This window comes from Scleropages formosus, chromosome 20, assembly GCF_900964775.1.
Source record: "Scleropages formosus chromosome 20, fSclFor1.1, whole genome shotgun sequence".
Taxonomy (NCBI): domain Eukaryota; kingdom Metazoa; phylum Chordata; class Actinopteri; order Osteoglossiformes; family Osteoglossidae; genus Scleropages; species Scleropages formosus.
Window position 1 is genome coordinate 21,439,332 of NC_041825.1, and position 27,810 is coordinate 21,467,141.

The 27,810-nt window shown below is 41.8% G+C and overlaps 1 protein-coding gene across 1 annotated transcript; it reads right to left on the reverse strand.

Moving 5' to 3' along the window:
* Window positions 1–21,635: 21,635 nt before the first annotated feature.
* klf1 (Kruppel like factor 1 (erythroid)) lies at window positions 21,636–26,335 on the reverse strand. The gene is made up of 3 exons (XM_018761534.2): window positions 26,330–26,335; window positions 22,931–23,822; window positions 21,636–21,954 (listed from the first exon to the last, which is right to left on the reverse strand). The coding sequence occupies exons 1-3, from the start codon at window positions 26,333–26,335 to the stop codon at window positions 21,779–21,781; spliced, it is 1,074 nt and encodes a 357-aa protein (XP_018617050.1). The 3' UTR covers window positions 21,636–21,778.
* Between the last annotated feature and the right edge of the window lie 1,475 nt (window positions 26,336–27,810).

The window sequence follows — 27,810 nt, forward strand, 5'->3', positions numbered from 1 at the left end:
CTTACACCTGCTGGATTTATCCAAGACAGAAGATAATGAATGACCTATCCAGATCAGGTGGACTTTCACAGGTGGACCAGTAACTACAGTTACCAGTGCAAACTCTGGGTCAGTGCTGTCCATATGGATGTTATTTATCTTGGTTGTTGAGGAGGAGGAGGGGTTAGCAGGTGGTGTAGCAGATAATTCCCTGGATTTGTCAGGTTCAAACTGCTTTTTGGAGGGGGAAGGAGTGGGACTGCTGTTGTGCCCTTGAACACGCTTCAGTTGCCTTTAGCCAATATCCATCTGTTCACAGAACTGAGCTATGCGAGGTAGGTTTGCAGATAAACAACAAATACCTATGTTACATGTATATCCCACAGTGGATAGCATATAAATATGAATTATTAGCAAAAATGCATTATAATTAATGTTACAAGTGCTCTTGCTGCAATTATGTTATACATTGACCTTAAATGAATCCATATCATTTTCTGACATTCATTAATAATTTGTGCGTCTAACCAACTTCATATTTAAGGTCCGCTGTTAACTATTAATTCTGTATGAAATTACCGAACACCGTGGCCTTCGTGCAGCTTCTGTATTGCCTCCAAACATATAATGTACCCTTTTCCTTGACACAAATTGGTTGTATAAGACCCAAATGACCAAAACATGGATTTGACCTGAAACTGGAAAGAACTGGCACTATTAGCTCCCATTTCTACCATTTACAGTAATCTCTTAAACATATTGCTCCACTACAGCACCTCCACTGGTGCCAAATTCCTAAACTAATTCTCTTGCTTCAGATTGAGCCATGTGTCTGATCTGAGTTAAAAACCAATCCGATGCTATAGCTCGCCTGGCTTCAGATTGATTTTTTACAGGAGTTAATCACTGCTTTGATGCAAGCAATCTCCTTACCAGTCCACATAAAGACTCAGTCTTGACTTGAGTTAAGATTTCAGCCACTTTGGGTTGCTAGCCACGGATCAGAAGCAGTCCACATCTTGAAGGGAATAACTTCAACTTGAAATGTATGAACTTAATTTGCCATCATCTGGAAGCTTTGACCTAGACCACAGTGTACAATGGACACGCAACAGAACATGGTAACTGATTTGTAAACGTGCAAAGCATTTTTCCTCTTATGATGTCCATAACCATTAATTACTGAAGCACGTCGACAATCCTTTATCATGCAGGCAAAGATGGGCATAGAATAGCACTTGAAGTAAGAAGAGTTAAAGTGGTTACATAAGGCAGCTGAGGACGTGACTGATCCAGTTTCACCTCAGGAGGCCCTCTGCTTTCTGCAGATTTGAACCTGCGCTAACACTCAGCATGAGCAGTAACCCCAGGCCATGTACATTTGATAAGACAGTCACCTTGTCAAGGACTTCAGCTCTAGTGTAGGCCAGAATAAGGACTGCATAGGATTATTCTTCTCCTTGAACACCAAAACAAACTTTTTTATGTCCCTTGGGTCAATGGTAAGGGCATCAGTAAGAAAGCAGATAAGAAAAGGATATAAATAGAGGCTGCCTACTTTTTCTTGGCACCTAGGCAGTATTCACAAGGTGTTTTTTTTTGAAGGCTGCGGTATGTATAGTAAAAATGAAAAACTTTTGCTATGTAAGGCCTTTTGAAATATGTAAAATCAAGAAATACCTGCCATTCATGCAACATATGACCTCAACCACTGACCCAAAATTATAGTGACAGCAAGACCGGAGCAGTCGGTGGTTTGGAGTCTTAATCTCTCGAGAGCAGCTCCATCTGATGAACTCACATTTATGACTGCAGAATCGCTGAACAGCTGTTCATCTAGCGATCTGTGTTAATGCCATCTTGCCTGGATAATAACCAAGGCTGCTGACATACTGCACTAAACATCCTGCTTCACCCCGAACTTGCTTCCATCACCACAGGCTGTGAAGTCCACTTGTGGTTCTACACAGGAGACAAAATTAACTTGTTCTTTTTCGCTACTGGCAACTTTTAAAAATAATTGCATATTGAACATGGTGGCACATTGAGTAGCCTTGCTGTTTCACAGCGCCTGGGTGGTGCTAGAGAATGTGGGTTTGATCCCCCACTCAGGCAGTTTGGAGTTCGCACATTCTCACTGTGTCCACGTGGGTTTCCTCCGGGTGCTCTGGTTTCCTCCCACAGTCCAAAGACATGCTGTTCAGGTTCCTGCATAGTGTGTGAGTGACAGAGAGAGTGTGTGTGTTCCGCTGATGTATGAGTGAGTGACCCAGTGTAAGTAGTGTATCTAGCAGTGTAAGTCACCGCAGTGAATAAGGTGTGTGGGCTGATAACACTACATAGAGTTCATTGGAAGTCGCTTTGCAGAAAAGCGTCTACTAAATGAATAAACGTAAATGAACACTTCAGTAATTTTTTTATATTTATTTAATGAAAGGATGTATTACAGAATTTTATCTTCATAATTACAGAAAATCAATTTGGCTATCAAGGAGAAAGCCCACTTGTCAGATGGCTACTTCTTTTTTGATATACGGTGCATATGAAAGATCTCTTCTAACACACCTGCTAGTAACACCTACTGTATAGTAAACATAAACTTTTTAACTATTAATGAGGAAAATTAATTAAAAGTTATAATTGTGCCTAGATTAGATGGAAATATAGCAACCAGCTCAGCATGTTCAGAAGAGATAATGTTATGGTTGAACAGCCTGGGATTGGAAGTCATGTAGATTTACAGCACATATATACAGGCGGTGCACAGAAAGACCACTTGAAAAAGGAATCTAACTGTGAAATAACTAAATCACTATTGCAAACACAGCTGCAAAGGAGTCGTATCAGGTTGACAGACATTTAGCAGTATGTGTCAGCTACAGTATGAAAGAGGTCTGACAATTAGCCCTTTAATATGTAAGTTTTCAAAGCAACATGTGACAACAATGTGTTCCACAGAAGCCAAATCATGGCCAAATTGTAGGTGCATCAGTCATAAAATCTGCCAAAATTATTTAATGTGTTAAGGGAAACAGTCTCAGAAATAACAACAGTATATGACAAACATGGACAAAGAGGAACAGTGGTTCCAAGCTGCAGCCCACTGACAAACATTTCACAGGATAGTTGCTAAAAAGTACAAGTTCAGCCTCAAAAATTACCACATAATTCAGGGAACATCTTTGTTTCCCAGTCTCAGACTGCAGTTTGTCATCTTCACAAAGCTGGAATTTATAGATGGGCTGCAAAAATCTGGGTTCCTGAGCAATGGAATAAAGGTCATATGGTCTGAAGAGTCATCTTTAACCCTATTTCCCACATCCAGATGGGCTTATGTTTCCAAAGGATACCTTCAACCCACAGTGTCTGTTGCCAGTTGTAAACAGGGTTGGCATCTATAATGGTGTGAACACCCATCTCAAGGGAGTCATTAAATAAGATGATTGCTTTGCATGATCATATAACACCCAAGGAATATGAGGCCATTTTATGGGGCCAGGTCCACCCTATGATGCAAGCACTATTCACTACTCATGGTAAACAAATTCAAGAATGGTTTCCTCAACACCAGGGTGAAGTTCAATCACTAGTTATAAACATCAATGAATCTTTATGGGCAGTTATGTAAATTTTCACCTCCTTCATTCCTCAAAGAACTGGAAGCTTATCTTCTAGAATAATAGTGCAATATCCCAGTACACTCAGTTCAAGACTTATATGACAGGATTCTAAGAAGAACTGAAGTTGTTCTGAAGGTAAAGGGTGGCCATATCCTGATTATGTCTTTCATATGAATGTATTGTTAGGTGTTCCTGCTATTTTGTCCACACTGTATGTTTTGGGAAGGTTTTGGCTGTGTTAAATAGTTTTAAATATGGTTTAAGATATAATTGTTTTGTACTTGAACAGTATAAATGCATCTCTTAAAGCACCTGATAAGCCAAAAAATTATCACTCCAGGTCAGTTTACCCCAAGACAGATTCTTTTTGCAAAGCTCCTGCTGTGTGATGCCAGACTGAACACAGGAAATAGTTAATCAGTGGCTATCTGAGATGTGGAGCCGCACAAAAAATCCCAAATTCCATGTCCTATGCAGAAGACCAAACGTTGCCATTTGCCAACTTAAATCCTAACCAATTTGCATACATATTATTGTCGTCACTAACTCATTGGTATTTCCGTGATAATTAACTTTCTGAAAAGATTGTTTTGTGTGATAGCTGAGTTGACAGCAAATCCTTTTATTGGAAAATAATTCAAAATAATTGAATTTATGCCCTTTGGTCTAGATGTTTGAAGCATGTTAGAAGAACAAAGAATTGCATTTTGTTAGTGACAAAAAAAAAAACTGGTAAATAACACATAAATGTAATTATTCACTAAAACTAGAGTACAATAAAGAAGGATTGCAGAATGTAGTTCATTTCTTGAAACAGTGAAAAATACATTCATCCCACCTCAGTATGAAAGCTATAGTTATGTTGATTCTGCTGAAGTAGTGTATTGATCAGGACTGTCCTCTTGCAACCTGAAAGTTAATAGTTTAAAACCCTTCTCCTGCTGTCGTATCCTTAAGCAAAGTACTAACCTGGAAATGATGTGGTAAGAATACCCTGCTGCATAACTGGCTACATAATTACAAGTACATTTTTGTATTACAGATTGCACCATAATTCATCCCTGGAAGAGGAACCAGTTAAATAAAGGTCAAGGATAAAGCCAAACAGAAAGAATTGTAAAAGTCAATCAATATATTACCTGGCGACAAACTTATATCCCATTCAGGGTGTACTCTGAGTAGCCTAATTCCCTGTGTTTCCAGGGTAGACTCCATGAGTCATCAACATTATTTTACATTCTATTTATTCAGATAGCAGACACTTTTCTTCAAAGCAACGTACAACTCAATGCATATGCTTTTAACGCAGACAAAGAGCTTTAGATGCAGACGCACTATTGTTAAAGCACAGTTTGCTTGTTTGATGCCACCGTTTTGTGGAAAACATTGGGCATGTTTGTGCAGGTCTTTTTCTTGTAAAAATATCCACCAGGTTGATTTTGTTAGGAAGAGTACTATAAAAAAACCATCAGCCAAGACATTCTGTTCTGGGGGGTCTTTTTTTTCTGCTGAGCTGCAGTATATCTGTTTGACCTGATTAATGTGCTGAAGCTGAGGTGGTATTGCTGCCCCGAACCCTCGCCCACCGCGCACCCGTAGAGCACCTCGACAGAATGAGCGAGGTTCGTGTCCCACTGAGACAAAGCAGAAAGTGCAGAGGCCCTGTTTGACTTTGTACAGAAATTGTGGGTCAGCTGAGGGAAATGGCTTATACAAACCCTGCCCCCAACCCGATCAACCCTAACCGCCCTCACTCCTGTTCTTCAATGCCCCCCTCTTTTCTGAAGCTTTATCTAATCCTGCATTCTGGCAAAGGTCCAGACTCCACATTATGGCAGTTTGGGTAACAATCTAAGACAACTGAGGCGTAGAAACTGCCAGTGGAGAAGTGCTGTCAGATGTAGATGGTAAAAATAAGGAGATGAAAGCAGACGCACAGTAAAACCTTCCCAAAATGTCTTCACTTCCCCTCTATGTAATTATTAATTTCTTGTTATGCATGAATCTATTAGAAATAGCCAGAAACTGTTATATACATAGTGTAATTTGTACTGTACTGAACTACCCTCTGATGCATTCTGTTCTGTCACTGTTACCCATTATTGTAGTACTTATTTACTTTGATTATGATCCATATGAAAGCCAGCCTTAGACTTGCAAAACAGGGATGGCAACTGTTCCCCTGATGTTCTGTCTTGTCTAACTACAGAGTGAGTTTTCATCTGCATTTGAGTATTGTTGTCTGTTGATTTTAACTAGAAAGATTAATGTATTTGAGCTCAGTGTAAAAGTTATTTTCTGCAATCAATATGGAGTTTTGCTTTTCTTTTCCTTGGCTGTAAGACACAGTTTTTATTTTTTTGTGTTGACTGCATTTCAGTACAGTATAGCTTGCCCCAGTGTCGTATGGTTGATTAACTGCCACTGCTGTGCTGCTATACTTGAGTGCTCTATTGCACCTCGGAGAAAACAGACAATAAAAAGTGTAACTCCCGCTGTGCAGCTAGAGATCCTTTAACAGCATTTCACCTGTTCTATTTCTTCCACTGCTTTGGTTTTTCCTTGCCTACAATCTCCTTACAGATTGTGTCTGTAAGCAGCATTAGTTTTTTTACTGTCATGTGCAAATTGCTGGTTTTGGCATGGCACTATTGCCTTAACAAAATACAAAAACAAACAATCATGTTTTTTTTCTTTAAACAAAAATGTTAGTGGCTTTCTGCTGCTTCCTTGTCAGTTGGAAACTTTTTTGTCTCTGGTGAAGCTTGAAAGCAGCTTTGAATTACAATTTTAATGGAACTGACTGTCCTTACTGTAGACAGACATTGTATTCTAACAAGCTTTGGGATGTCCATGCAATACTTTATGAAATACTTTTTTGACTGAATGGTTGTTTTGTTGATATTCACCATGCAGCAAGAAAATAACATCAATTTTGCAAATGTTTGAAAATAGAGGTTTAAGTTCCAAATCAAAGGGAATATTTGGCAGTGGTAGGGATAAAGGATTAGGTAAGGTGATTAGACTCAGTACATTTCTAAATATAGTAAGATTTTTGTATGATTGAGTTCAGCCAGAACTCTGACTAGGATACGTTATGTGGAAAATGGATGTTTGAATGCATGGCTGGTTGAGATTTCCAAACCATGAATATCAACAGTCCTCTTCTAATTTAATGTTTTTGTTCTTTGACCAATATTGCCATAATTCTTTTTTTTTCTCGTATATTGATGTAAGGATTCAACTGCAAAACTTGACTTTAAAGGTTTTACTGTCAAAATTATTTAGTGCCTTTTTTAAAGTTTCAAAGTTTAAAAGAGTTTAAAGGTCAACCTTTTCTGAAAAACCTTTGTTGAGTACAATACTGCATGCCTTTGATTATATTAATGGTACACCATTATTTCTGCTACATGTCATTGGTAAAATATGTTAATTCTAAGAAATTTCTGTAAAAATTGTATGCGTAGGGTCTTAGTGAGTGTGTGTGAGCTAGTGCTTGAGAGGAGAGGAAAAGTGATGGAGCAGTCTATGTTCTCTAAAGTCTGACACAATAAATGTATGTATGACATGTATGGTGGTTGTTATAAATAGACCATGACTCACTCTGTAAACTTCCAAGTCTGTTTCATAACAAGACTCTGCTACATTCTGAGCCTTTTCACTGCATGGGATTGTTTCAATGATAGCAGCTCAATTTAAAAACAATTAAGGTACAGCTTTTTTAGTATGATGTATTTGGGAAACAAAACCCTTCTTTAAACACACATACTGCATGTTGACTATGTTGTCAGCTATATATATTTCTATTCATGCCAAGTAATGAATGCACATTCACTGTTAAACAGCCAGCACCTTTGCACAATTGGGAACCTTATGAGTTCTTCACCTTGACTTTCAGCTTTCACAAAATAATAAAGGAGTGTTAACCACTGCAAATTGAACTGGATTTTTGAAGACAGGACCTCCTTCCTCCTTTGCTATTCCTGGCCCACACTTACATCACCATGTTACTGCAGCAACAACTGCTGGTTGCTAGGATGTGGAGCCAAAGCAGGTGGATTTGTGTGGGAGATATAGAAAATAAGATAGTAACAGTAAACTTGCGTTTAATGTTAAATGAGGAGGAATACTGTTGCTTAAAAGAAGATCAATAAGCAAAAACTTTGTGTTGTCTACAGACGGGTGAATACAGAGATGATATGGATAGGTTCCCATAAGCCTTCTACATCTATCACAAATGACTCCTAATGCAGCAAATTGCTGGTGTGATTTGATTCTAATAGATTGTGGGGGCAGCAGTTTGCCATACATGCACAATAATTTACACTTAATTGTTATGATTTGATATTAAAGACTGAATCATGTGTGACTTGAGAAGTCTCAAAACATCATGTTAAACAGGTCTGACTAATTTTGATGGAAACCTGAAAGCTTAGGCAGTAAGGCCAAGACCAAGTCATACATATTAAGAGAAAACCAGCAGATTCTGGGAGTGACAACAAAACTGTCAAAAATGAGCACGGTATGAGTAAGCAAAGGTTCACTGTGGAAAACAGCATGTCCCAGAATGCTGTCCTTCTAAACCATAACAAGATAGTCCTCCTTTGCTTACCTTTACACTATGATTGTAATATAATTCCTTATTTGTTTTTCATTAACTGTGTAACAGGTGAAAGAGATGGGGGGGGGGGGGGGGAACGCTATGACAGCCCATGCAAGGAACTCAATTCTTCACGTTCCTTCAACTTTTTATACAGCTTGCCCCCCATTACAGCATTTTAACTGTTCAAGTCCCACACACAAGTCACAGGTGGAATAACAGAACCAGAACACATAGACCCATTTGTGCAACTATGGCTGTGAAGTCATGTGGTAAAGCTGGGCTGTGGTCTCAAAATAAATTCTGAATCCTAATTAAGCCCAAGGGAAATGGGTAAATTGATACCTAAATAAACATGGCAATTGTCCCCCATCATGCCAAAAAAAAAGGAAAAAAAAAGACATACACAAAGCAATTTTTGTCTTTGTGACCTAGATGACTATACAGGAATTTGATGAGATAGCGAGGGTGAGAGAGTGGAGAAAACGGTCTGGATGACCTGACTTTATACTGCAATTATTGTGCTCGCTGTGGAGGAATTGGGGTAGATAATTGTCCTGAGGTGTCCTGGTATGGAGTGACTGCAGAACTGAGGGCTTGGCACCGGTTTGCTGGACACCCGCGTTCTTAGGTCATTCAGTTCACAATGGCACCCAGGGCAGTGTGTTCTGTACAGCGCTGGGACCCTTTCCACAAGAGACCAGCACTGACAGCCTTATCGAACAAAACAAAATGCTGTGTGGTACATTTTACATGCTTTCCAGAGGGTTTTTTTTCAATGTTCACATGTGACAATATGTTTAGGAGAACATTTGAACTCGTGAGTGCTGATAGCGATGTGAGTCAATGGGCTAATGAGAGGCTCTCTCTGTGAAAAGCCATTGAAAGTACTTCATTCTAGCACAAAAACACACTGAATTATACAAAAACCAAAAACTGACAATAAGTATTTAAGTGTACACTGTTCACAGTCACATTATTCTGCCTGACCACTGAGTCAAAAGGTAATGTTGATTAATGCAGAGTTTATTTGTTCCCTCTCAATTAAGTCCAGTCAAAGAAGGTCAAAGAAGGTCAAAGAAGGTCAAACATGTTTTAAACAGTCTTGGTTAAGCACCTTGCTAAAAAGTAAAACAACAAGAACTCTTCTTAGAAAAGTTCTCATCTCTCTCCATTTGCTTCCTGTGGCTGCCAGTGTCAAGATCGAGCATCTGCTATGGCATACAAGATGGTCAGTAGATCTGCACCTCAGTACCTACAGGACTTGATCACTCCCTATACTCCAGAAACAGCGCTACACTCCATGGAGAGCGCTTGCAGCTTGAGGGTCCCTGCTATAAACATACTGAGTAGGGGATGGTGATGAACTCAAGTGCAGAGTTTATTTAGAGTGATACATTCAGTTAGTGATACATGGAAGCATGTAAATGTGGGCAATTGAGTATAAGGAGACTTGAAAAGGTGACAGGGTAATAAGAACAGTATGCTGAAGACATGCTATGGACGAGAACTTGGACTTTGACTTGGATGCAATTCATTGGATTTGGTCCCTGGATGGCTGTGAATTGCTGAGTACACAAACAAAAATCTGCACTGCTTGAACTTTGTCATTGTATCCTCATATACGTCTCCATAACAGCGAAAGTCTGTAAGTTTTCAGTTTTCACCCCAGTGTTGTGGAATGAGCTCTCTCTTCCACGGAGAACTGCTAAATCCCCTAGAACACATCTTTTTTGGAAACAGTTCTCTGCTGATCTGCTAATAACTATATAAATTTGTATAAATTTGCATCACAGCATTTATCAAAATCACTTTCGTATTTCCTGTTTTTGGAGAAAAGTGTCTGTTGAATGAATGTAAATATGACAGTAAATGAGTATTTAGCAACACACTTTTGGTTACCACAGCAGGTCCTTAATTATTGTGCTGCTTGGAAGGTCATTACAGTGGAAGAGGGTTGTAAGTCTGGGATATAAGTCAGTTGTGCTCACAAGATGACAGGCTACCATTTGGCAGCATGCTTATCTTACATTGCCACAAATCCTCCAGGACCATTAGATGGATGAATTCAGGTACAAGTCAGGTACGTGACAGCAGCTATGGTCTTTGCAGCAGTGGTAGAAAAACCTGTTCCTCCTGCAAAATGAGAGACCAGGGTCAGTAACACCAAGACTGTAGCGAGACTGAGAACTAACTTGTTTTAAAAATAAGATTCTTCCTATAATGAAATCACAACTATTTGCTTGAAAAAGGTGTAACCTAAAATAAAGTTTAACTACATTCATTGAGATACAACCACAACCCATCCCTAAATGGACAATCTGGAAAGAGACAAGGGTGAAGGTGTAGGTTGTGTCAACCAGCACAGGTGTTCAGAAGTCAGTTGTTCTTATTGATGACAACCATCCATCCATTTAATTTTTTTTACACTATTTTTGTGATGGTAATGAGTAGTGCTAATGAATCACAGCTCCTGGACTTTGGGTTTTGACATTGATATTATGACATGTGAACCATGCTCAGTCTGTGTGGAGTTGGCATATTCTCCTCATGTTCACGTGGGCTTCCTACAGTTGGTCTGGTTTCTCTCACTGTCCAAAAACATGTCTTTCAAGTGGATCGGTGACTCTGAATTGCCCAAAGAGTGTGTGCATGAGCGAATGAGTGAATTATTGTAATAGACAAGCAGCCTGTCTCTGGGATAGACTCCGGACCACTACTATGTCCCTGGAGGATCTCTTATTGATAATGGATGGACATTAGCTCTGTACTCCTTTCTGGAGGCAGAGACAGCATACTGTTACAGTAGGCTATGTTAAAAAAAGAAAGCCACATGGTTTACTTTCAGCAAGAATGTCTGAACCATAGAGGACATTCTGAACATGTCTGAACCATGGAGAAGTGTGGATATTTTATGTGAAAAAATCAGTCATGTTTTTGACTGGGATAAAAGGCTTCAGGAAGGCAAATACTCGTGTAGGGGATATAAATGTATAGGGCATGAGATATTCATAACATATTGCTATTTTAAAAAAATTCCCTAGCTCACAATAAATATGGTAAGACAAGTACGTCAGAACTGTGCTAAAATGCCACTGTTAAATAAAAAAATCCTTTTTATAGATCACGACGTAGGAGAGCTTATGTAAAATTTAAGAGAAAGGGGGTTTGAGGGACGAGGAAGAGAGAGAGAGGAAATGACGGGTTATGTAACAGGCGCTGCACGCTTACATAATGCAGCGTATTGACGAGCATGCGGCCAGCGGGACGGATACAGACAGGCCACGTTAATGGCGGAGCGCGCGAACGCTCCTGTCTCTGCCTATCGCACCAACGCCTGGAACTTTCGACTCCCTCGGCGCGCGGGTCGCTTCTACGTCACAGCCATCGTTTCTATTTTAGAACTGTAATACTGGGGCACACTCGCGCATCCGGGGTATCAGTGCTGCGGCTCCCGTGTGACGGCGGGAAAAAAGCGGTCCGATTTTGTTTATTTATTTTTGTTTTAATGCACGTCGTCAGCTGCTTCTCAGTGCCACTCATAAACAATAAAACATTGCTTTTACATACAATCCTCTAAAGTGTTGGCGAAAAAAATATGTTATCTCCGGCAGATTATTTTGGGGGAAATGTGTGCGCGAGACCTCTCGTCACTAGGAAAATTATATTAAAATAGGTTTTTTTTTTCTTTTTTTTTAAGGTCTGACAGTGGATTTCGCACTAGTCTAATGTAATGTGACCTCGATCGAATGTGTCCCACATGAGATATGAAGAGCTTGCAAGAATATTATTAATGATATTTGTAGCTAAATAACTATGCATTATAAAATTGTGCGTGTTTCTCTCTTTTTTCCTTAGATTCCTTTACCTGATGTGTATATTTTAGCTACAAATTTGTGAATATTGATATGTCGTTTGGGACTGTGTCCTCTTGTCCCTCCTGCCATTCTGTACAGAAAACTTAAAGAGCTTTTCAGAAATACAGGCTCCTTCAGCTTGACTTCAGTTCAGAAGTTTGCCTGCAATTCTTTTTAATGGTTGTCCCTTTTAGTTCAGTTCAGTTCATTTCAGTTCATTATGGCAAGTAATACAATTTATTATCTCCACATAGGGAGACTACAAGAAACAGCGCTGTTTTCTTTTTACTCGTCCAACAGAAACTTTTTTTTACATGGTTTTATGATTGCTGACCTCAATTCCTAACACTGGAATGGCAGACGCCCTGGCAGGACGACCGAAATTAATACAAAAGGCGTTTGGGGGAACACCAAAGGGAATGAGCAGAATGACCACAACTTTTTAAAACTGTTTGTTTGATTTGTAAACGTTTCCATGTCCTTGATGAGTCAAGGTATGTTTGCTGTAGCACCTTTCTCCAAATAATAGCTGTTGGTTTTTTTCCAATGTCCATGTGCCCCAGTTTTTCTTCCTCCCACCTTTTTTCTCGGAAAGCGGCCTCTGTTTTCTGCGAATGGCTCTTAGCCTAATGTGCTCTTTTCTCTGCAACAAAGCCAGATCTGGGTCATACGGGCCAGTTAACAGCCACCTCCTATTTTGGAGTCTCTCCTGGCACCCGGCCCCTCAGTGGTGCTTGCCATGTTAGCGCCTTTCAGAAACACAAGCGTCTTTGATAATTGACAAGTAATACATGCCCCTCCCTACTTCGACACGTGCTCTTGTCTGCAGCATGCCTGCAATTTTGATTTCTTTTGCACAGACTAGATGATGCTTTCGGTCCGTTATCTGTGCAGTTATTATTTGGCTGGAAGGAGTGAATGTAAAAAGGGGTCACAGGCTTTGAGGCAGCTCAGACGTACTTCCAGGTTGTCAGGTCCGCATATTTCTGCGGCAGTGACCTACAAGAACATGGTGCTCACCGGGAATACGGAACCAATGACACGTATTTTATTAATTTGTTTATGTAAGGGCTTTATGCCTGAGAGCGTACGGCCCAGCTTAGTGTAATAAATGTTGTCCTCTTTGAAGGTACTACAGGTCGATGCAGCAACTTCCAAAATAGTCCTTTCCTTTACTAAATACTTCCCCGTGACCCCGTATGGGACAAGTGGTTCTGAAAATGTGTGTGTGTGTACTGTAGATGTATTCTGCAACAACAAAAGCTATTTACAAACTACAGATTAAAGTCCATAAATCTGATTATTTTTAATTCATCGTTATTAATTTATCAGATTAAATCTGGTATTATTTTTAGAGGGGCTGTGGTGGCGCAGTGGGTTTGACTGGGTCCTGCTCTCCGGTGGGTCTGGGGTTCAAGTCCCCCTTGGGGTGCCTTGCGGTGGACTTGCATCCCACCCTGAGTGCGTCCTCTTCCCCTCCAGCCTTATGCCCTGTGTTGCCGGGTTAGGCTCTGACTCCCCGCAACCCCGCATGGGACAAGCAGTTTCAGACAATGTGTGTCTGTGGGAATTATTTTTTTTGAAAACTTGCCAATAATATTAAGTTTATAAAGCCTCATTTGACATAAAACACAGTGGCAATCAAAAGTACAATTAGTTTTGGAAATTTATCATATGACGTTTGAGTCAACCTCCAGCTGAAATGATAAAAATATGCTATAACTTGCTTGAAATGTCAGGGCAAAAGTGTAATAGTCAACCAACCAAAGTGAAGTATAAATCATTGAGCTTTATTTATGTGTCAAGATCAAATGGAATAACTGTCAAATCTCTGTTTTGATACATGCTCCCAAGCTGCTCTGCTATGAAACTGACTCATACAGCTGCAGAAAGAGCAGAATGTTTCCAGAAAATATTGGGCTGGAACAATGGGTGCTATAGTGTGCAGCAGTAATAATGAATAATTCAAATGCAATAGCCTACATGAAAAATTTACATGTTCCTTTGATCTAATTGTCTAATTTAAAGATGGCTATGTGGTGATCTGCATCCAGAATGAAATGTAAAACTAAAACAATCATTGTAAGAAACCATAAAAAATACACAACTCTACTTATGTAATTATTTCTGAATAATTTTGCCATTTAGTAAGTGCTTGGTTTTGAGGCATGACCAATGTATGTCCAAGGATTTCTAATAGTTAAATCAGGGCTCTAGTTGTGTAATATTCATCCGAGTTTTGTTGCTGACATTAAAAGAACTAGTTTCAGTGAGATTGTGAAGGTTTATTATAAAAGTACAAGCTGGTTTTTGATATGTGTAAATTTTTACAGTAGCAAGCAGACAGCTGTTACCCAGTGCGGTTGTCACAGCACCGGTGGTGTGCGAGCCCACAGCCAGATACTCTTGGCCTCAGCCATCCTTGTAATTTTTTACACATATGTCAAATGATTGATAATGTTTCTGCCATTGTGGAGAGTGTTTGGAGCAAGCAAGGGGATTTTTTTGCTGAGGTATTTTAAAGTAAATATTACATTCAAAAAAAAGAAATATTGAGCTGTTGCAGCAGACAGAGGAGCAGGCTTTATTAGTGCTGCTCCCTCCCTTTTCATTGAAATGTAAGAACATGGAATATGAGCACAATGAACTGGGCTGTTAGAGCACAGGCATGAGTAACCCTGATGAACATGGAGATGGAGACCTGGAACCTTACCAGGCATAAACAAACACTGGTTAAGAACCGCTGTGTGTAACTTAGAAATCTCTGGCCTTTTGACCCTGTGAATGCGTTGTACTATTTTGAACCTTTAGCATACAACTCGTCTTGTTCCACAGTTCCTCAGACCCTTCTGTGGAACAGTTCAGCTTTGCTTGCTCTTAGCAGCAGACAGATTTAGTTTTATTTAATTAGCTGGAAATTTTTCTCCAAAGTGACTTACAATGTTAAGCAGCTTACAATGATTTATCCATTTATATTGCTGGGAAATTTTCATTGGAGTAATTTGTGTTTAGTACCTTGCTTAAGGGTACTATAGCAGAAGCAGGGATTTTAGCCCTTGGACTTTTGTTGTGAAAACCAGCAGCTCTAACCACTGTGCTTCCTGCTGCTCTGGTTCTTTGCATGAGTCCTAATCATCCTACTAGGCCAAGATAACATTATACAAACTTATGCATCTATCATCAACAACCACTTGTCCTGAGCAAGGTCACAGTGAGCCAGAGCCTAACCCAGCAACACAGGGGACATGCCCAGGATGGGATGCCAGTCTGTTGCAGGGCACCCCAAACGAGGTTCGAACCCCAGACCCGCCACATAGCAGGCACCTGCTGAACCCGCCATGCTGCCACACCACCCCCCAAGTTTATGCATTTTTTTGTAATTTTACTGAAATATGTAGGAGTAAATATTGACAAATTAAAACCTTGTGACCACCTTTGTATTGTGCCAACCTGACATTCTTAGTCACCTTGGATAAACCTATCAGGTAAATAAAGAATAACAGTAACACCCTGACATCACATGCATCATCTTCTCTCTAATCTTATTGTTTACACTGCCCAGTGTCTTCCAAATGAATCAATGAACCAATCAAGATGTAAGATGAGGCGATTTACATCTCCTCTGCATCCCCTTTGCTTCTCCGCTGGGGAGGCACACCTCAGACGTTAAGAACACCTAGCATATGGCATTTCCAACACAGCCATATTCATTTCCTCAATGCATCACATTATTCATACATTGAACTACAAATATGAAGCCATGTGATTTAAACTATCCTCATCAAATCCCTCCTTGTTTCCCCACAGACACTCAAATGAACCAATGTGAGGACCAGGTTACAGCAGTATTCCTATGATACTAGACAGGGAATAGCATAATTATATAATATGACTGCTTACTTTTCTGAAAAAAAGAATCTGCCCTCACTTGAAAACATACTGGAGGCTCATGAGTCACACTGTCACTCTGTCATATTTAATTGCTCCAAGTGTTGTAAACTAAAAACCTTGTTTTCCACAAATAAATACAGCTTTATGTTTTCAGTGGAGAAAATATTGTATGAAATTCATTTTTAAAACAAACCTTTTTTTTCTTTAAAGCCCTCGTGCTTCTTATAGACTGAGGGAAATCAATAGTTACTGAATATTTCATGTTTTATATTTTCTTACATTTGTAGTTGAATATTTTGACCTGTTATTGAATTTGAATATCACTTAATTTAGTTGACTCCTGTTTTTGGGAATGTTTCAAGATTTCTGAGAACAGCGAAGCATCTCACAATTTGTGGATCCCTGGCAAGATAAAGTAAAATACTATTTTGCATGGTCTGTTTTTCTGTCATTTAGAGCTCGTGTTTACATGATTTATTTAGTTACAGTATGTTCTGCTTTATATGCATGAAGGGTTCAGGTGTTCACCACAACATGAGAGCCCTGTAGCATCTGAATGTGTGACACCATGATGAAGTCCCTTGACAGATGGATTCTGTTCTTTAAATGTGATTAACGCAGAGCTTTGCTGCATACTCCCAGCTATCAGCTACTTAAAAAACTGAGTTGCACATTACAGCGAAAAAACAGTGACACGTATTATGATATATTAAAGGAATGCTGGTTAATGGACAAGAGAAACGTGTATTTTCTTTGCTCAAGCTCGCTGAGTGAAACATTTGTTCTGGCCTAACTCTGGGTAAATGTTTACCTTAAAATGTGACTGCTGGTTGGCATCTACACGTGCGGGGGCCTCTAGCAGAAAAAGTAACAGCCACTTTGATGAATGTACAGTTGTTTTTATTTCCATGTAAGGCACATTGTGTGCGTGCCCGAGATAAATTAGCAGATGTTCTCCCTCAGTGCCAGTGGGCGGTGAAGTCCAGGGCTTGTGCAAGTGTACCGAACTCCCTATCGCTCCGGACTTCACCTAGCGTCAGTGCTGTTGCACAACATTTCACCAGCTAAACTGTTTCCAGAGACTCGTATCTGGAGCTTAACCCAGAACGACTCCTGTCCTCAAGCAACCGGTTCAACCTGAGGCCACCGTTGGCAGTCAGCGTGGTAAACAAGTCCTCATTGGCTAATTGTGTGCTCTGTCCCAGAATGCTCCCTTAGTGCTGTGTACAAAGATGACCTTAAATCACATCCAATTACTCTGTGATTTTCAGATCTACATTACTGTTGGTTTTGTGCCGCGTGTGCCCGTAATGCCCGCTAACCGTCGGCCAGCAGAAAGAGACTTAAGTGTCATATGTTTCGGCGCACACTTAACTCTTTTCAGCTCGGTTCAGTTTGTGTTTCTATGGTGCCTGTCCCCACAGGTGTCCCCAGAGCACTTCACTACCGACAGCACGCCGTTTTTCTCCTGCTTGCTCTGCGTTTCTTTTCTGTTATTCTCTGAAAAGGAGGCTGGCAGAGATGGGCTGCTTCGCTGTTAATGCGTTGCTTAGCTGATGCTTGTATGCAAAGGAACTTAAAGCATGTGGCCTACTTTTACAGCTGGGGCGGTTTAGGGTAAGTACCTTGCTCCGGGGTAAATAGAACTTCCGGGAACTCAGACGAGACGTGGGCTAGTTCACATTGTGAGGCCTCCTCATTGTTTGGGAAGAGCGGTAAATGTGTTTGAATTTAAAGAATGGCATGTGATTTTTTTTTTTCTTTATACAATATGTCACAGAATTTTTTTTTTTCTAAGCTTCAGGCACTTGTGGGACTTAAACCAGCAGCCTTCAGGTTACAAGTCCAAGCCCACGAACACGACACTACCTGCTCTCCTTCATATCAGGGACTATGTTTTGGAGGACGGCTGAAAAAATTGAGTGATGACAGCTAAAGTGTGCAACACAAATACACTGAAGCAAAATGGATGGACACCACATGTGATCAGGGGCACCAAAGTGTAAAATCTAAGTTAGGAGCTCATCAACTGTAGCATGTTTTTGCGTAACTGCTGCAAACAAACTATGTTGTACTGGGTCTTTCTGGGACAACCTGCACCTTAAGGTTGTAGGTTTTAAGGCTGCGTTAAGGCTGTTTTACCAGTGAGAACAGATCGTAATGCTCTTAACCTGAACTGCTCCAGTGAAATATCCTGTCGAAATAGCACAAGTAACCTTATAATGTGTTGCTTTACATAAATATGAAACTAAGCAATAAAGTAATAATACTCATCATGTAATCATCCAGACAAATTCAAACTTTTGCTGCAGACGGACAGAAGGCTTGGCCTTGCCGAATGTAGCAATACATTTTTGCTCCGTCTGAGAAAGAAAAGGCCAGAAAGATGGGGAGACAGAGCATGAAAGGGGGCGGAAGGACAGCAAGAGGTGGCTTCAGGACAGGGTTTCTGGGAATAGTGACATCACTGTAGACTTCTGTCCCCGTGTCACACTACACACACAGACACACACACACACACACACACACACACACAGACTGCTTTGTTTGCCTGTCAGATCCTCTGTTTCAAGTCCACTGTCCTTTCTCTCTCCCTCATAGCCACAGGTGGGATCCCTGCCTCAGTCGCATTCTGAGTGCTGTGTTGGTGTTGTTGGCCACTGTGGTGATCAGAGTTTCTTTCTCCATGATTTCTTCTGCGGGTACCTGCCTGGGCTTTAACACAGCTCTGTTTTGGTGCAGCTAAGCTTGGACAAGAAAGTAGGCCAGATGATGTTTTGGGATGGCCAGGCTGTGGTGGGATCACAGAATATTTCACTCACCCTTGAAGCACAACCCACCTCTCAATGCCTGCAGAATGGACAGCCATGTCCATGACAAATGGAGCGAGCCTTTTCCTTCCTTCCCTCTCCTCTTCATAGTGTCCCCATGGCTGCTGCTGCCCAACCAGCGGGACCAGAGTCGTTATTTAAACATCCCAAGGTTCTCCCAGAGGGCCTGGAATGTCTCTCTGCCTTAAGGCATTTCAAGACTTCCTTTCCTTCCCATCTTCTTACTTTTGCTTTCTTTAAATGAGTTCAGAAAACCAAAGCTGATGTTGAGGTGCGTTCTATTTTCACAGCTCATGGTTTTTTCATAGTGTTTTTTTTTTACATAACATAAAGTGATATAAAATAAAAAGCAGTGTCAGTATGAAAATTACATATTGTGCTGCACTTAAAATTGCTTAGAACTGGCAGTGTTTACAAATATATTTGATACCATAATTGTGCCCGCCTTTGGTGCAGAGCTTGTCGCATGGTTTAGAAAGTGACCTTAACCTCTACTTCAGGACTGGGCTGACTTGTGCTCTTGCTGGCACCTGAATGTTGGCAGCTGGATCCTGCATGTTTCCTGTGGTTAACTGTGTGCTTCTTGTGTGCTTCCTGTGGTTTCCTGTGTATTTCCTGTGTGTTTCCTGTGTGCTTCCTGTAGTTACCTGTTTGTTTCCTGTGGTTACCTGTAGTTACTTGTGTGCTTCCTGTGTTTCCTGTGGTTACCTGTGTATTTCCTGTGGTTACCTGTTTGTTTCCTGTGTATTTCCTGTGGTTACCTGTAGTTACCTGTGTGTTTCCTGTGGTTACCTGTGTATTTCCTGTGGTTACCTCTGTATTTCCCATGTGTTTCCTGTGTGCTTCCTGTGGTTACCTGTGTATTTCCTGTGGTTACCTGTGTGTTTTCTGTGTTTTTCCTGTGGTTACCTCTGTATTTCCTGTGTGTTTCCTGTGGTTACCTGTGTATTTCCTGTGTGTTTTCTGTGTGCTTCCTGTGGTTACCTGTGTATTTCCTGTGGTTACCTGTGTATTTCCTGTGTGTTTCCTGTGGTTACCTGTGGTTACCTGTGTGTTTTCTGTGCTTACCTCTGTGTTACCTGCTGTCTCTTGCACACCAGCCATCTATCAGCAGGGTATTGCACATTATTTTCTCCAGCAGTGAAAGATGTGCATGTGTTGCACCTCAAGTCGCTGCAAGCGTTCCTTCACACACCATGTAACCTACAGTGTGGTTAAGGTAACAGACATGTAACAAAACCTTTCGATGCTCCAGTTAACCTTGTCCCTCAGTGTCAAATGTATATTCAGCTCATTATTTTCTCCAAAGTGACTTTCTTCACAACAGGATATAAAATCACTGTAATTACATTAAAATGCCACAGTGACGTACCCATTTACACAGCAGTTCAGGATAAGTATCTTGCTGAAAGGTGTTCCGGCAGGAGGTGGGATTCAAACCTGCAACTTCTGACTCTACATACAGCAGCGCTAACTACTACACCACCTGGAATTTAAGATGTGCAAATCACTTCGGAAAAAGCGGGTCGGTCGTTGGAGTTTTGGGTCACGTCTTCCAAGCCCCACCATGTGTTAGATGTGAGACAACAATATGCTTCATGACCACATTATATAATGCGTGAATCACTACGCCACAGGTTACGTAAGCGAAACTGTTTAATTAGCCAGCAGCGTGTATGAATCATTGGCTGTGGTGCTGCTCATAGTGTCGCTGAGGAGATTAAACCATAAGAGGAGATTAAACCGCAAGAGTTTCACGTTATGCCCGACAGCCCGGTGCCGTGTCGCCCCCTGCTGCATAGGCCTACTTGTGACACCTCAGCAGTCTTTCCGCATCCCCTGACAAATAACTGAGAAGCCAAAAGGTGCTGCAGTTTACCATTTACTTTTCCAATATCAAATTAAAAAACTATTTTCCTTAAAATAGTTGCAAAGCTGAAGCAGAGGCCTTAAAAAACGACATAACTGACAGACTAAACCCGGCGAAGAAAAGCTGACAACGTAATAAAATATCTTCTGAAAGTACTTAAATATTCAAAGTATTTTGTTCTTTTGTGACTTCTTACAGAAAACACACATTTCTCTAAAAATGAGACGACAAAGACGGCGTTTCGACCGGTGGGTGCTCGGACACCGGGGCGACGGGCTGAGCGACGCAGAGGAGCTGCGCAGCTGAGACCCTCGTGTCCAGGACCGTGTTCTGATTTTCCAGCACAAAGCCAATAACTGGAGTCACCATCCGTTGCCTTCCTTTTACAGTGGTGCACTGAAGTCCTGCGGTCCATTTAACCTGAACTCTTTTGCTGGCCAAACAGGGTTCATTTTACTGTACGCACAATTATACCAATTTTGTATTACTCGTGTAATGCCCGTGACTTTATAGAAAAGGAACTGTGTTCTTCATTGCATGTACCTGTGTTACTGCGCTCATTCCGAAACACGTCTGGCATGGTACCTACTCAGAAATTGTTGAAGACTCATGGGATTTGAAGTCATTTTTCCCAACGTGACGTTCCATCTGCTAATGTACTACCCAACGCCTGTACGAAAGGCTTAGACATACAGTACAGTCCTCTTTTATTCCATTCTGTCGTCGTGGTGGGTACTGGTCTCCTCTCGCTCCTCTACCTTGCCAAGATGCGAAGAGTGCTGTGAGTGTGGAAACAGCTGCAGTCCGCCGATGTTGGCTTTAGATGACATGTAAACTGAGAATAATCCCAGTCCACTCCTGTGCGAGGCTATATAATCACTTCTTGAGTCACTTACTATTTATTTTTGTTCGTCTTTCAGCTTTCTGTAGTTTCATATTTGCATATGTGTGCATATATACACCTGTATGTGTGTGTGTGTGTGTGTGTGTGTGTGCTATGCACAGTTTGTAAAACTGTATGTGTCTGTATGAATGTAGCATAGTTCTGTGAAGTGTGGTCCCTTGTGTTTGTGCATGTGTAGAGTGTATATTAAGGTGTGCGTGTGCATGCATCCGCTCGCCAGTGGCCCTCAGGTGTGCCGCTTCATGTGCAGTGCCAGGTGGTCAGAGCGGGAGAACGCACGCTGACACAGCACACACTCGTAGGGCTTGTGGCCTGTGTGTTTGCGGTAGTGTCTGGTCAGCTCATCGGAACGGGCGAACTTCCAGCCGCAGCCCTCCCAGGTGCAATGGTATGGTTTCTCACCTGGGACGGATAAACAAAAAAAAAAAGAATAAAATAAACACGAGATTTGTTAGTTATGCTTATCATTTGCTATATGTTACTTGGGCTTCACTCTGGAGCTGCTATTGCACCTTCTTTTACCCCTGGAAACATGTTTTCATTCCTACATTTGCATGTACATTTATTCATTTCGCACACGCTTATCTCCAAAGGGATGTACATCTCAGAGAACGACAGAAAAAGTGCATTACATCAATACAAGGAGAGATTTAAATGAAGACACGTGATTCTAGAGTACAGTCAGTTTGTCACATTGCACCACATGAACCGTGTACATTACACCGGTAGCTGCACGTAGTCTTTTCTATGATTACATTACATTACTACACTGCTGCAAGATGTTGTGTCTATGTGGTTTTAATTTAGCATTTTCGGTGTTGATGCAAAACACACCATAAAAAGATGATGGAACAGGACAGCAAATAAGCAGGACAACTGACTTTAAATTCAGAGGCCGTTCTGACGGCAAATATTTAGCTTCGTAGTCGTATTTCTTTACTGAGAACAACGTTAGTGTGCAACCCGTTTGAATTCTCGGATGACCAAGTGCGCTCTATGTCACAAAAATTAATGTTAGTACTTTCAGTACTTTTATCTTATTTTGCAAACAAAGCAACTAAGTGAAGGATGTGCTGTCTCAATTCACTGTGGCCAGGTAGGCTGGGAGGCTCAGCCAATTCAGAACTCAACAAAAACCCTGGGGATTCAAATACAGTGCAGCTTTAGGTGGCTGACTCATAAAGTCTTGCATAGCGAGAGGTGAGAAATGAATCTGGGTTTCTGAAGGACTACGGTTTTCCCTTTCTTTGTGATTTGGCTCTACATGTTGGCTGGGTCAAGCCGCAATGACCTCCTTTTCCAGAACAATCTGTTTGATGGTGTTCTAAACTCCCTCCTCCACCCCTTGGTAGGCCCAATATGTGAATTACCACGTTACCTGTGTGGGTGCGAAGATGTGCCTTCAAGTGGGAGCTCTTGGTATAGGTCTTGCTGCAGCCTGGATATTCACAGCTGTGTATCGCTGCCCTCTTCTTTGCAGTCCTCCTGCTCCGCTTCCCCTCTTGGCCCACAGGTGGCACCGAGCAGCTTGGGAGGAGAGTTTGTGGAGGAAGAAAGTGGCGCGATGGGTGGAAATGGGAATGGACGCCTTGGCCGGGGTAAATCCCTGGCTGAGGATAGGCCGAGATGAGGCCGTAGCGACGCGGCAGTGCTAAAGACATTTCTGTATCGGTCACCGCATTTTGAAGGAACCTTGAATCAGGGAAGGATATAGCTGGGGTTTGATGGGAATAATAGTACCCAAAATCCCTTGACTTTCCGTTGCTCAAGCCAGCGGCCCTCCTTTCACCATTCCTTTCAGGGTTGCTCCCTGGAGAGAAAGGAATTTGATCCATGGGAAGTTGCAGTGTGTGTTGTGACTTTTCCTGCAGCTCCTCACTGTAGCTATAGAACTCAGGTACTGCAGAGCTGAGCGACTCTGCTGTTGACAGCAGTTCGGCCATAAGACCATTGTTGCTCAGATGGTGTCTGTCCGCTGCAGCCTGTTCCTTTAGGCTTCCTCCATCCAAAGCATTGGCGTGGTATGATATACCCTGTTCCTGCAGCATAGGCCGCTGGGAGCTGCAATCTGCAAGAAGGTTAAGTTCAGGTGATGGGCTGCCCCAGTTAGACAGAAACAACTCCATGTCCCAGCAAGCCCCATTCTCATCTCCCACATTTCCTTCACTCAGTAGTTGAGGGACCTCAAGGTAGTGTGAGCTGTGGCTCCCGATTACTGGCTTTTTCTCTGCGAGCTCCAAACCGAGAGACTCGTCGTCTAACTTGGACACCTTGGAGGGCCGGAAAAGAGATGGAGAGAAGGAAGGATGATAGAATAAGAATGGTCAAGTCACTAATTACCAAACAACTGAAGCACAAACAGTAGTTCAACAAGTCAAAGTTGGTCATTTCTCGCATCTAATAGTAAACTTGCGAAGGACAAAGTTAACCGTAAATTTGTCAGCTTGAGTGTCAGGAGGCTATACCACAGCATTAATTTTTAATTTTATCTGGCACCTTAATAGGATGAAACTTAATTTTTTACTTATTTATGTAGCAGGACGATATTACTGGAGCCTTTTGGGCTAAGAGCCACGCTCAAGAGCGCTACAGCACTGCTAGGAGATAGAGCTGTGGCAATAACTTCCAGGTTATAAGTCAGAGTCCCTAACTGCTAGACTGCTGGCTGTCCCAGAAGAAGGCACGGTACTGAAAAATGCTGTCCTCAGTGTGGTGTCGGTATCTGCTCTGTACAAACTCCAGCATGTCCAGAATTCAGCAGATAGAATCTGCAAGTGATCACATCGTGTAAGCTTTAGAATCCTTACTCTGTACGGGTCTGAGGTGCTTTCCTCTAAAGATCGGTGCATTTACATTTACATTTATTCATTTAGCAAAAATACAGCAAAAGTTCACTCAGGAAAAGTACAATTTATGCATTATGTTAAGAGAAGGAGACATAAATGCAGACATGTAAGTCTCAAGCAAACCTAGTTTGTTCCCTACCACTTGCTGCACCGAGGTTCATCGTTCTAGTAGGTGCATAAGACACAGGATAGACAAATCCCGATACCCTCTCACCATTACAAGTACAGTACAATACCAGAGTAATGGCTGAATAAAGGTTGTGTCTGGGGATGCTTATGGAGTTATGATGCGTGAACAGTTACACCATCGACGATCTGAAGAGATCTTGGGCAAAGTGGATCTGGAAAAGGTTGGTTTTCAGACCCTTCTTGAAAACAGAGTTTCTGCAGTTCTGAGTGACAGAGGGAAGGTCGTTCCACCACAACGGACCCAGAACCGAGAACCTCCGAGCTTCGCCTTTCGTGCGCGGGACCACCAAGTGAGCAGAAGCAGACGTGCGAAGGGGCCTGGTTGGGGTGTAGCGAATGATCAAGTCTTGTAAATAGCTGGGAGCAGTTCTATTGATGCATTTGTACACAGCGACCAGGGTTTTGAATGGTAAAGCAGCTTAGCACCTCTTTACACATCTGCCCTTTTGTCACAAACATCGCGACTTTCATTCACCCGAATCTGGCGGCTTACAAGTCCCTCCCCTCAAAGTTTTTTCTGCCATGCCCATAAACTGTGGAATTCCCTCCCCAAGAACCCACCTTCTTCTCCTCTGGGCACCTTTAAAGTTAGGCTTAAGACCAACATGTTTAGAATTGCCTTCAAATAACACACCCGAGGGCTCATTTTTTCCTCTTTAATTACGTTTTGCCATTATTTTCAATTTATATTATTTTGCTCCCTTTTGCTGATGACGTCTTTGCAACTTTCAACGCTGACTTACATTACGGATTTGTTTGGTTGCTTTATTATTGTACTTTATATACCATGTTCTTTCACTCTAAAGCGCTTTGAGAAGCTACTTTTATAGGACCTACGTAAAATTTATTATATCATTCGTTCCAAAAAAATTCCAAGTTGTATATAAATGGTTTAATTATCAAACTTAAGATCTTACATCTAAGAAAATAGTGTTAATTACCAGTATGCTAGTCAGCAAAAAAATATAAAATCTTCAGTATGTGACCAACCAGGAGTCGGCCTTCAAGTTCAGGAAAATAGTGCGAGAAAGACATGCAGGCCAGTTACTGGCACCACGGCTGCCGGGCCGATAATCCGGCTTTCACAGACAGACCCGCTCTGCCCACAGTGTGTGTGTGTAGTGCAAATCTGCACATGCTTCTCCAGAAGAGATACAGTAGAATGCACGTCACAGTGGACACATGGCTCATGGCTTGTTCTCTATGCGGCCCGCTTGTTTTTGTTATATGTCATTCGGTACAAAATTAAGTGCAAAATCCACCTGGGGCCCGAGATTCGTGACGTAGACAGAGACGGAAAAGTCCCGCCAACGAATAAGCGTCTCTGTATTTGAATAGTTAAGCATCGCTCCTGGAAATTCCTACAATGACATGTCCCGGCAACTTGGCTCATCAAACCCTGGAAAAAGGATATGGATTTGGAGTCTGTTTTACCGTGCAGGTTTTGGACACTGTTAACATTGGATGTTGCCTTGGACAAAAGCATCAGCTGAATAAAGGTTCATAATAACGTTGCAAAGCATTCACAAACATCCTAATTGCCAATATCAATAACAAATGAAACACACCACGGAAGTATTATTCCCTGTATCGACACAACACACTTTAAGACATTACATGGCCAAGGAAAAATTAACAAAGATATATTTAGCTAAGTTACAACTGAGCTATTCTTACACTTTGTCCACCCCTGCAGAAAACCTGTTGCTTTTTCCTTACATCCTGTAAAAATTTGCACTCACCTTCATGTCTTGAACGTTTGCGAAGGAACTGAATGACGGCAGAGCGGCTTGAGTTACGGCCATCCGTGCAACGTCCGTCACGCGGCGCTTGATAATCTATGGCAGTAATCTCTCTGAGAATATTCTGATCAAAACTCTGTTCGGCCCAAAATGGACTTAAATATTTATTTCCATAAATAAATAACAGTGCCAGTAACAAGTGCTGAGAATGAATAAATAGTACGCAGTTCAAAAGCATTTACATATGTCTCCTTCATTCCCTCTTCTGTTTTTCTTTCTCAGTTTTGAAGTTTAGGACTGACACTCCTGAGGGTTCAAACGGAGTCGGGGCGGGGCTTTCGTTATGAATATTCAATAAACGCTCTTCAACGTTTGCTGGCCTGGTGTCCGACTAGATCTGGCGACCGAGCGATTCCTCTACCTCCTCTGAAGTACCAGAGTTCCTCCTGTTCTTTCTTTCTGGTTTTCTCCACAGCTCGGTCCATGTGCCCTACCTGACACCGGCGCAGCCCTCCGCCAGCGCCTGGGCATGTTTGCTATGACAGAAACACGGTTAAAGACACATTAGTATGTACTGCAGCGGCACCTGCTTGAAATTGTCTTGCGATTGAAGCCATGGTCAAGAAGTCATGTGTGGATTGTGCCGTGTGGGTTATTAAAGCCGTGTACATGTTCCGCTCATGTGAAGCCAGTGGAGATGACGGTGAAAAACAAGCGTCACCTTCCCCTGTACTCAGTCTGCTGGTAAACAGCACAGGCGCTTGCTGGAACACTCGATTGGCCATTATCTGGCTCGGCACGCTGTGCACTTATTGTGTGTCCGACCGTGAATGCCGAGTGTGTGCGCGCCGTGGGTGCGAGTGCGCTCCTGCGCGTTTATTACTTCTGTGAACGTGCATCCGGAAGTCGTGCTGAAAAATGCTGCGTGAAAGTCTGTCACGTTTTGCGGAGTGTCCATGCCGTTATTGCACCTTGTATTAAAATTGCTATTAATAGCGGGTCGCTAAGAAAAGTGCTGTTTCCGGTTAAGGAGCCGATGCTAGAAAAGGGGGAGAGAGAGTAGCGTTTGGAGCCGCTGCTTTTGGACCCGAAGGTCTCAGGTTCGAATCTTACCTGCTGCTCTGATAATCTTGAACGAGGTACTTAACCTAAATTGCTCAACCTAACCTAAATTGCTCAAAATTACCCAACCCTATAAATGAGTAAATATCCCCTCCCACTCAGAACTGCAGAAACTCTGTCTACATTCAAGAAGGGTCTGAAAACCCACCTTTTCCAGATCCGTTTCGCCCAAGATCTCTCCAGCTCATGAGCGTTCCCAGATAAGCCTTTATTCAGCCGCTTTTCCGGCACCGTATGTGATCGTTTGAGTATCTTATAATAAAAAAAAATTGGTAGGAGGTTATCAGGATTCATCCATCCTGTGTTTTATGCACCTCCTCGAACGATGAACCTCAGCGCAGCAAGTGGCAGGTAAAAAA

Excerpts from the sequence above, each read along its gene's own strand:
- klf1 (XM_018761534.2), bottom strand. Across the intron at positions 21,955-22,930 it reads ACATCTTCGCACCCACACAG|GTGAGAAACCATACCATTGC; the intron begins GTAACGTGGTAA and ends TATCCGTCCCAG.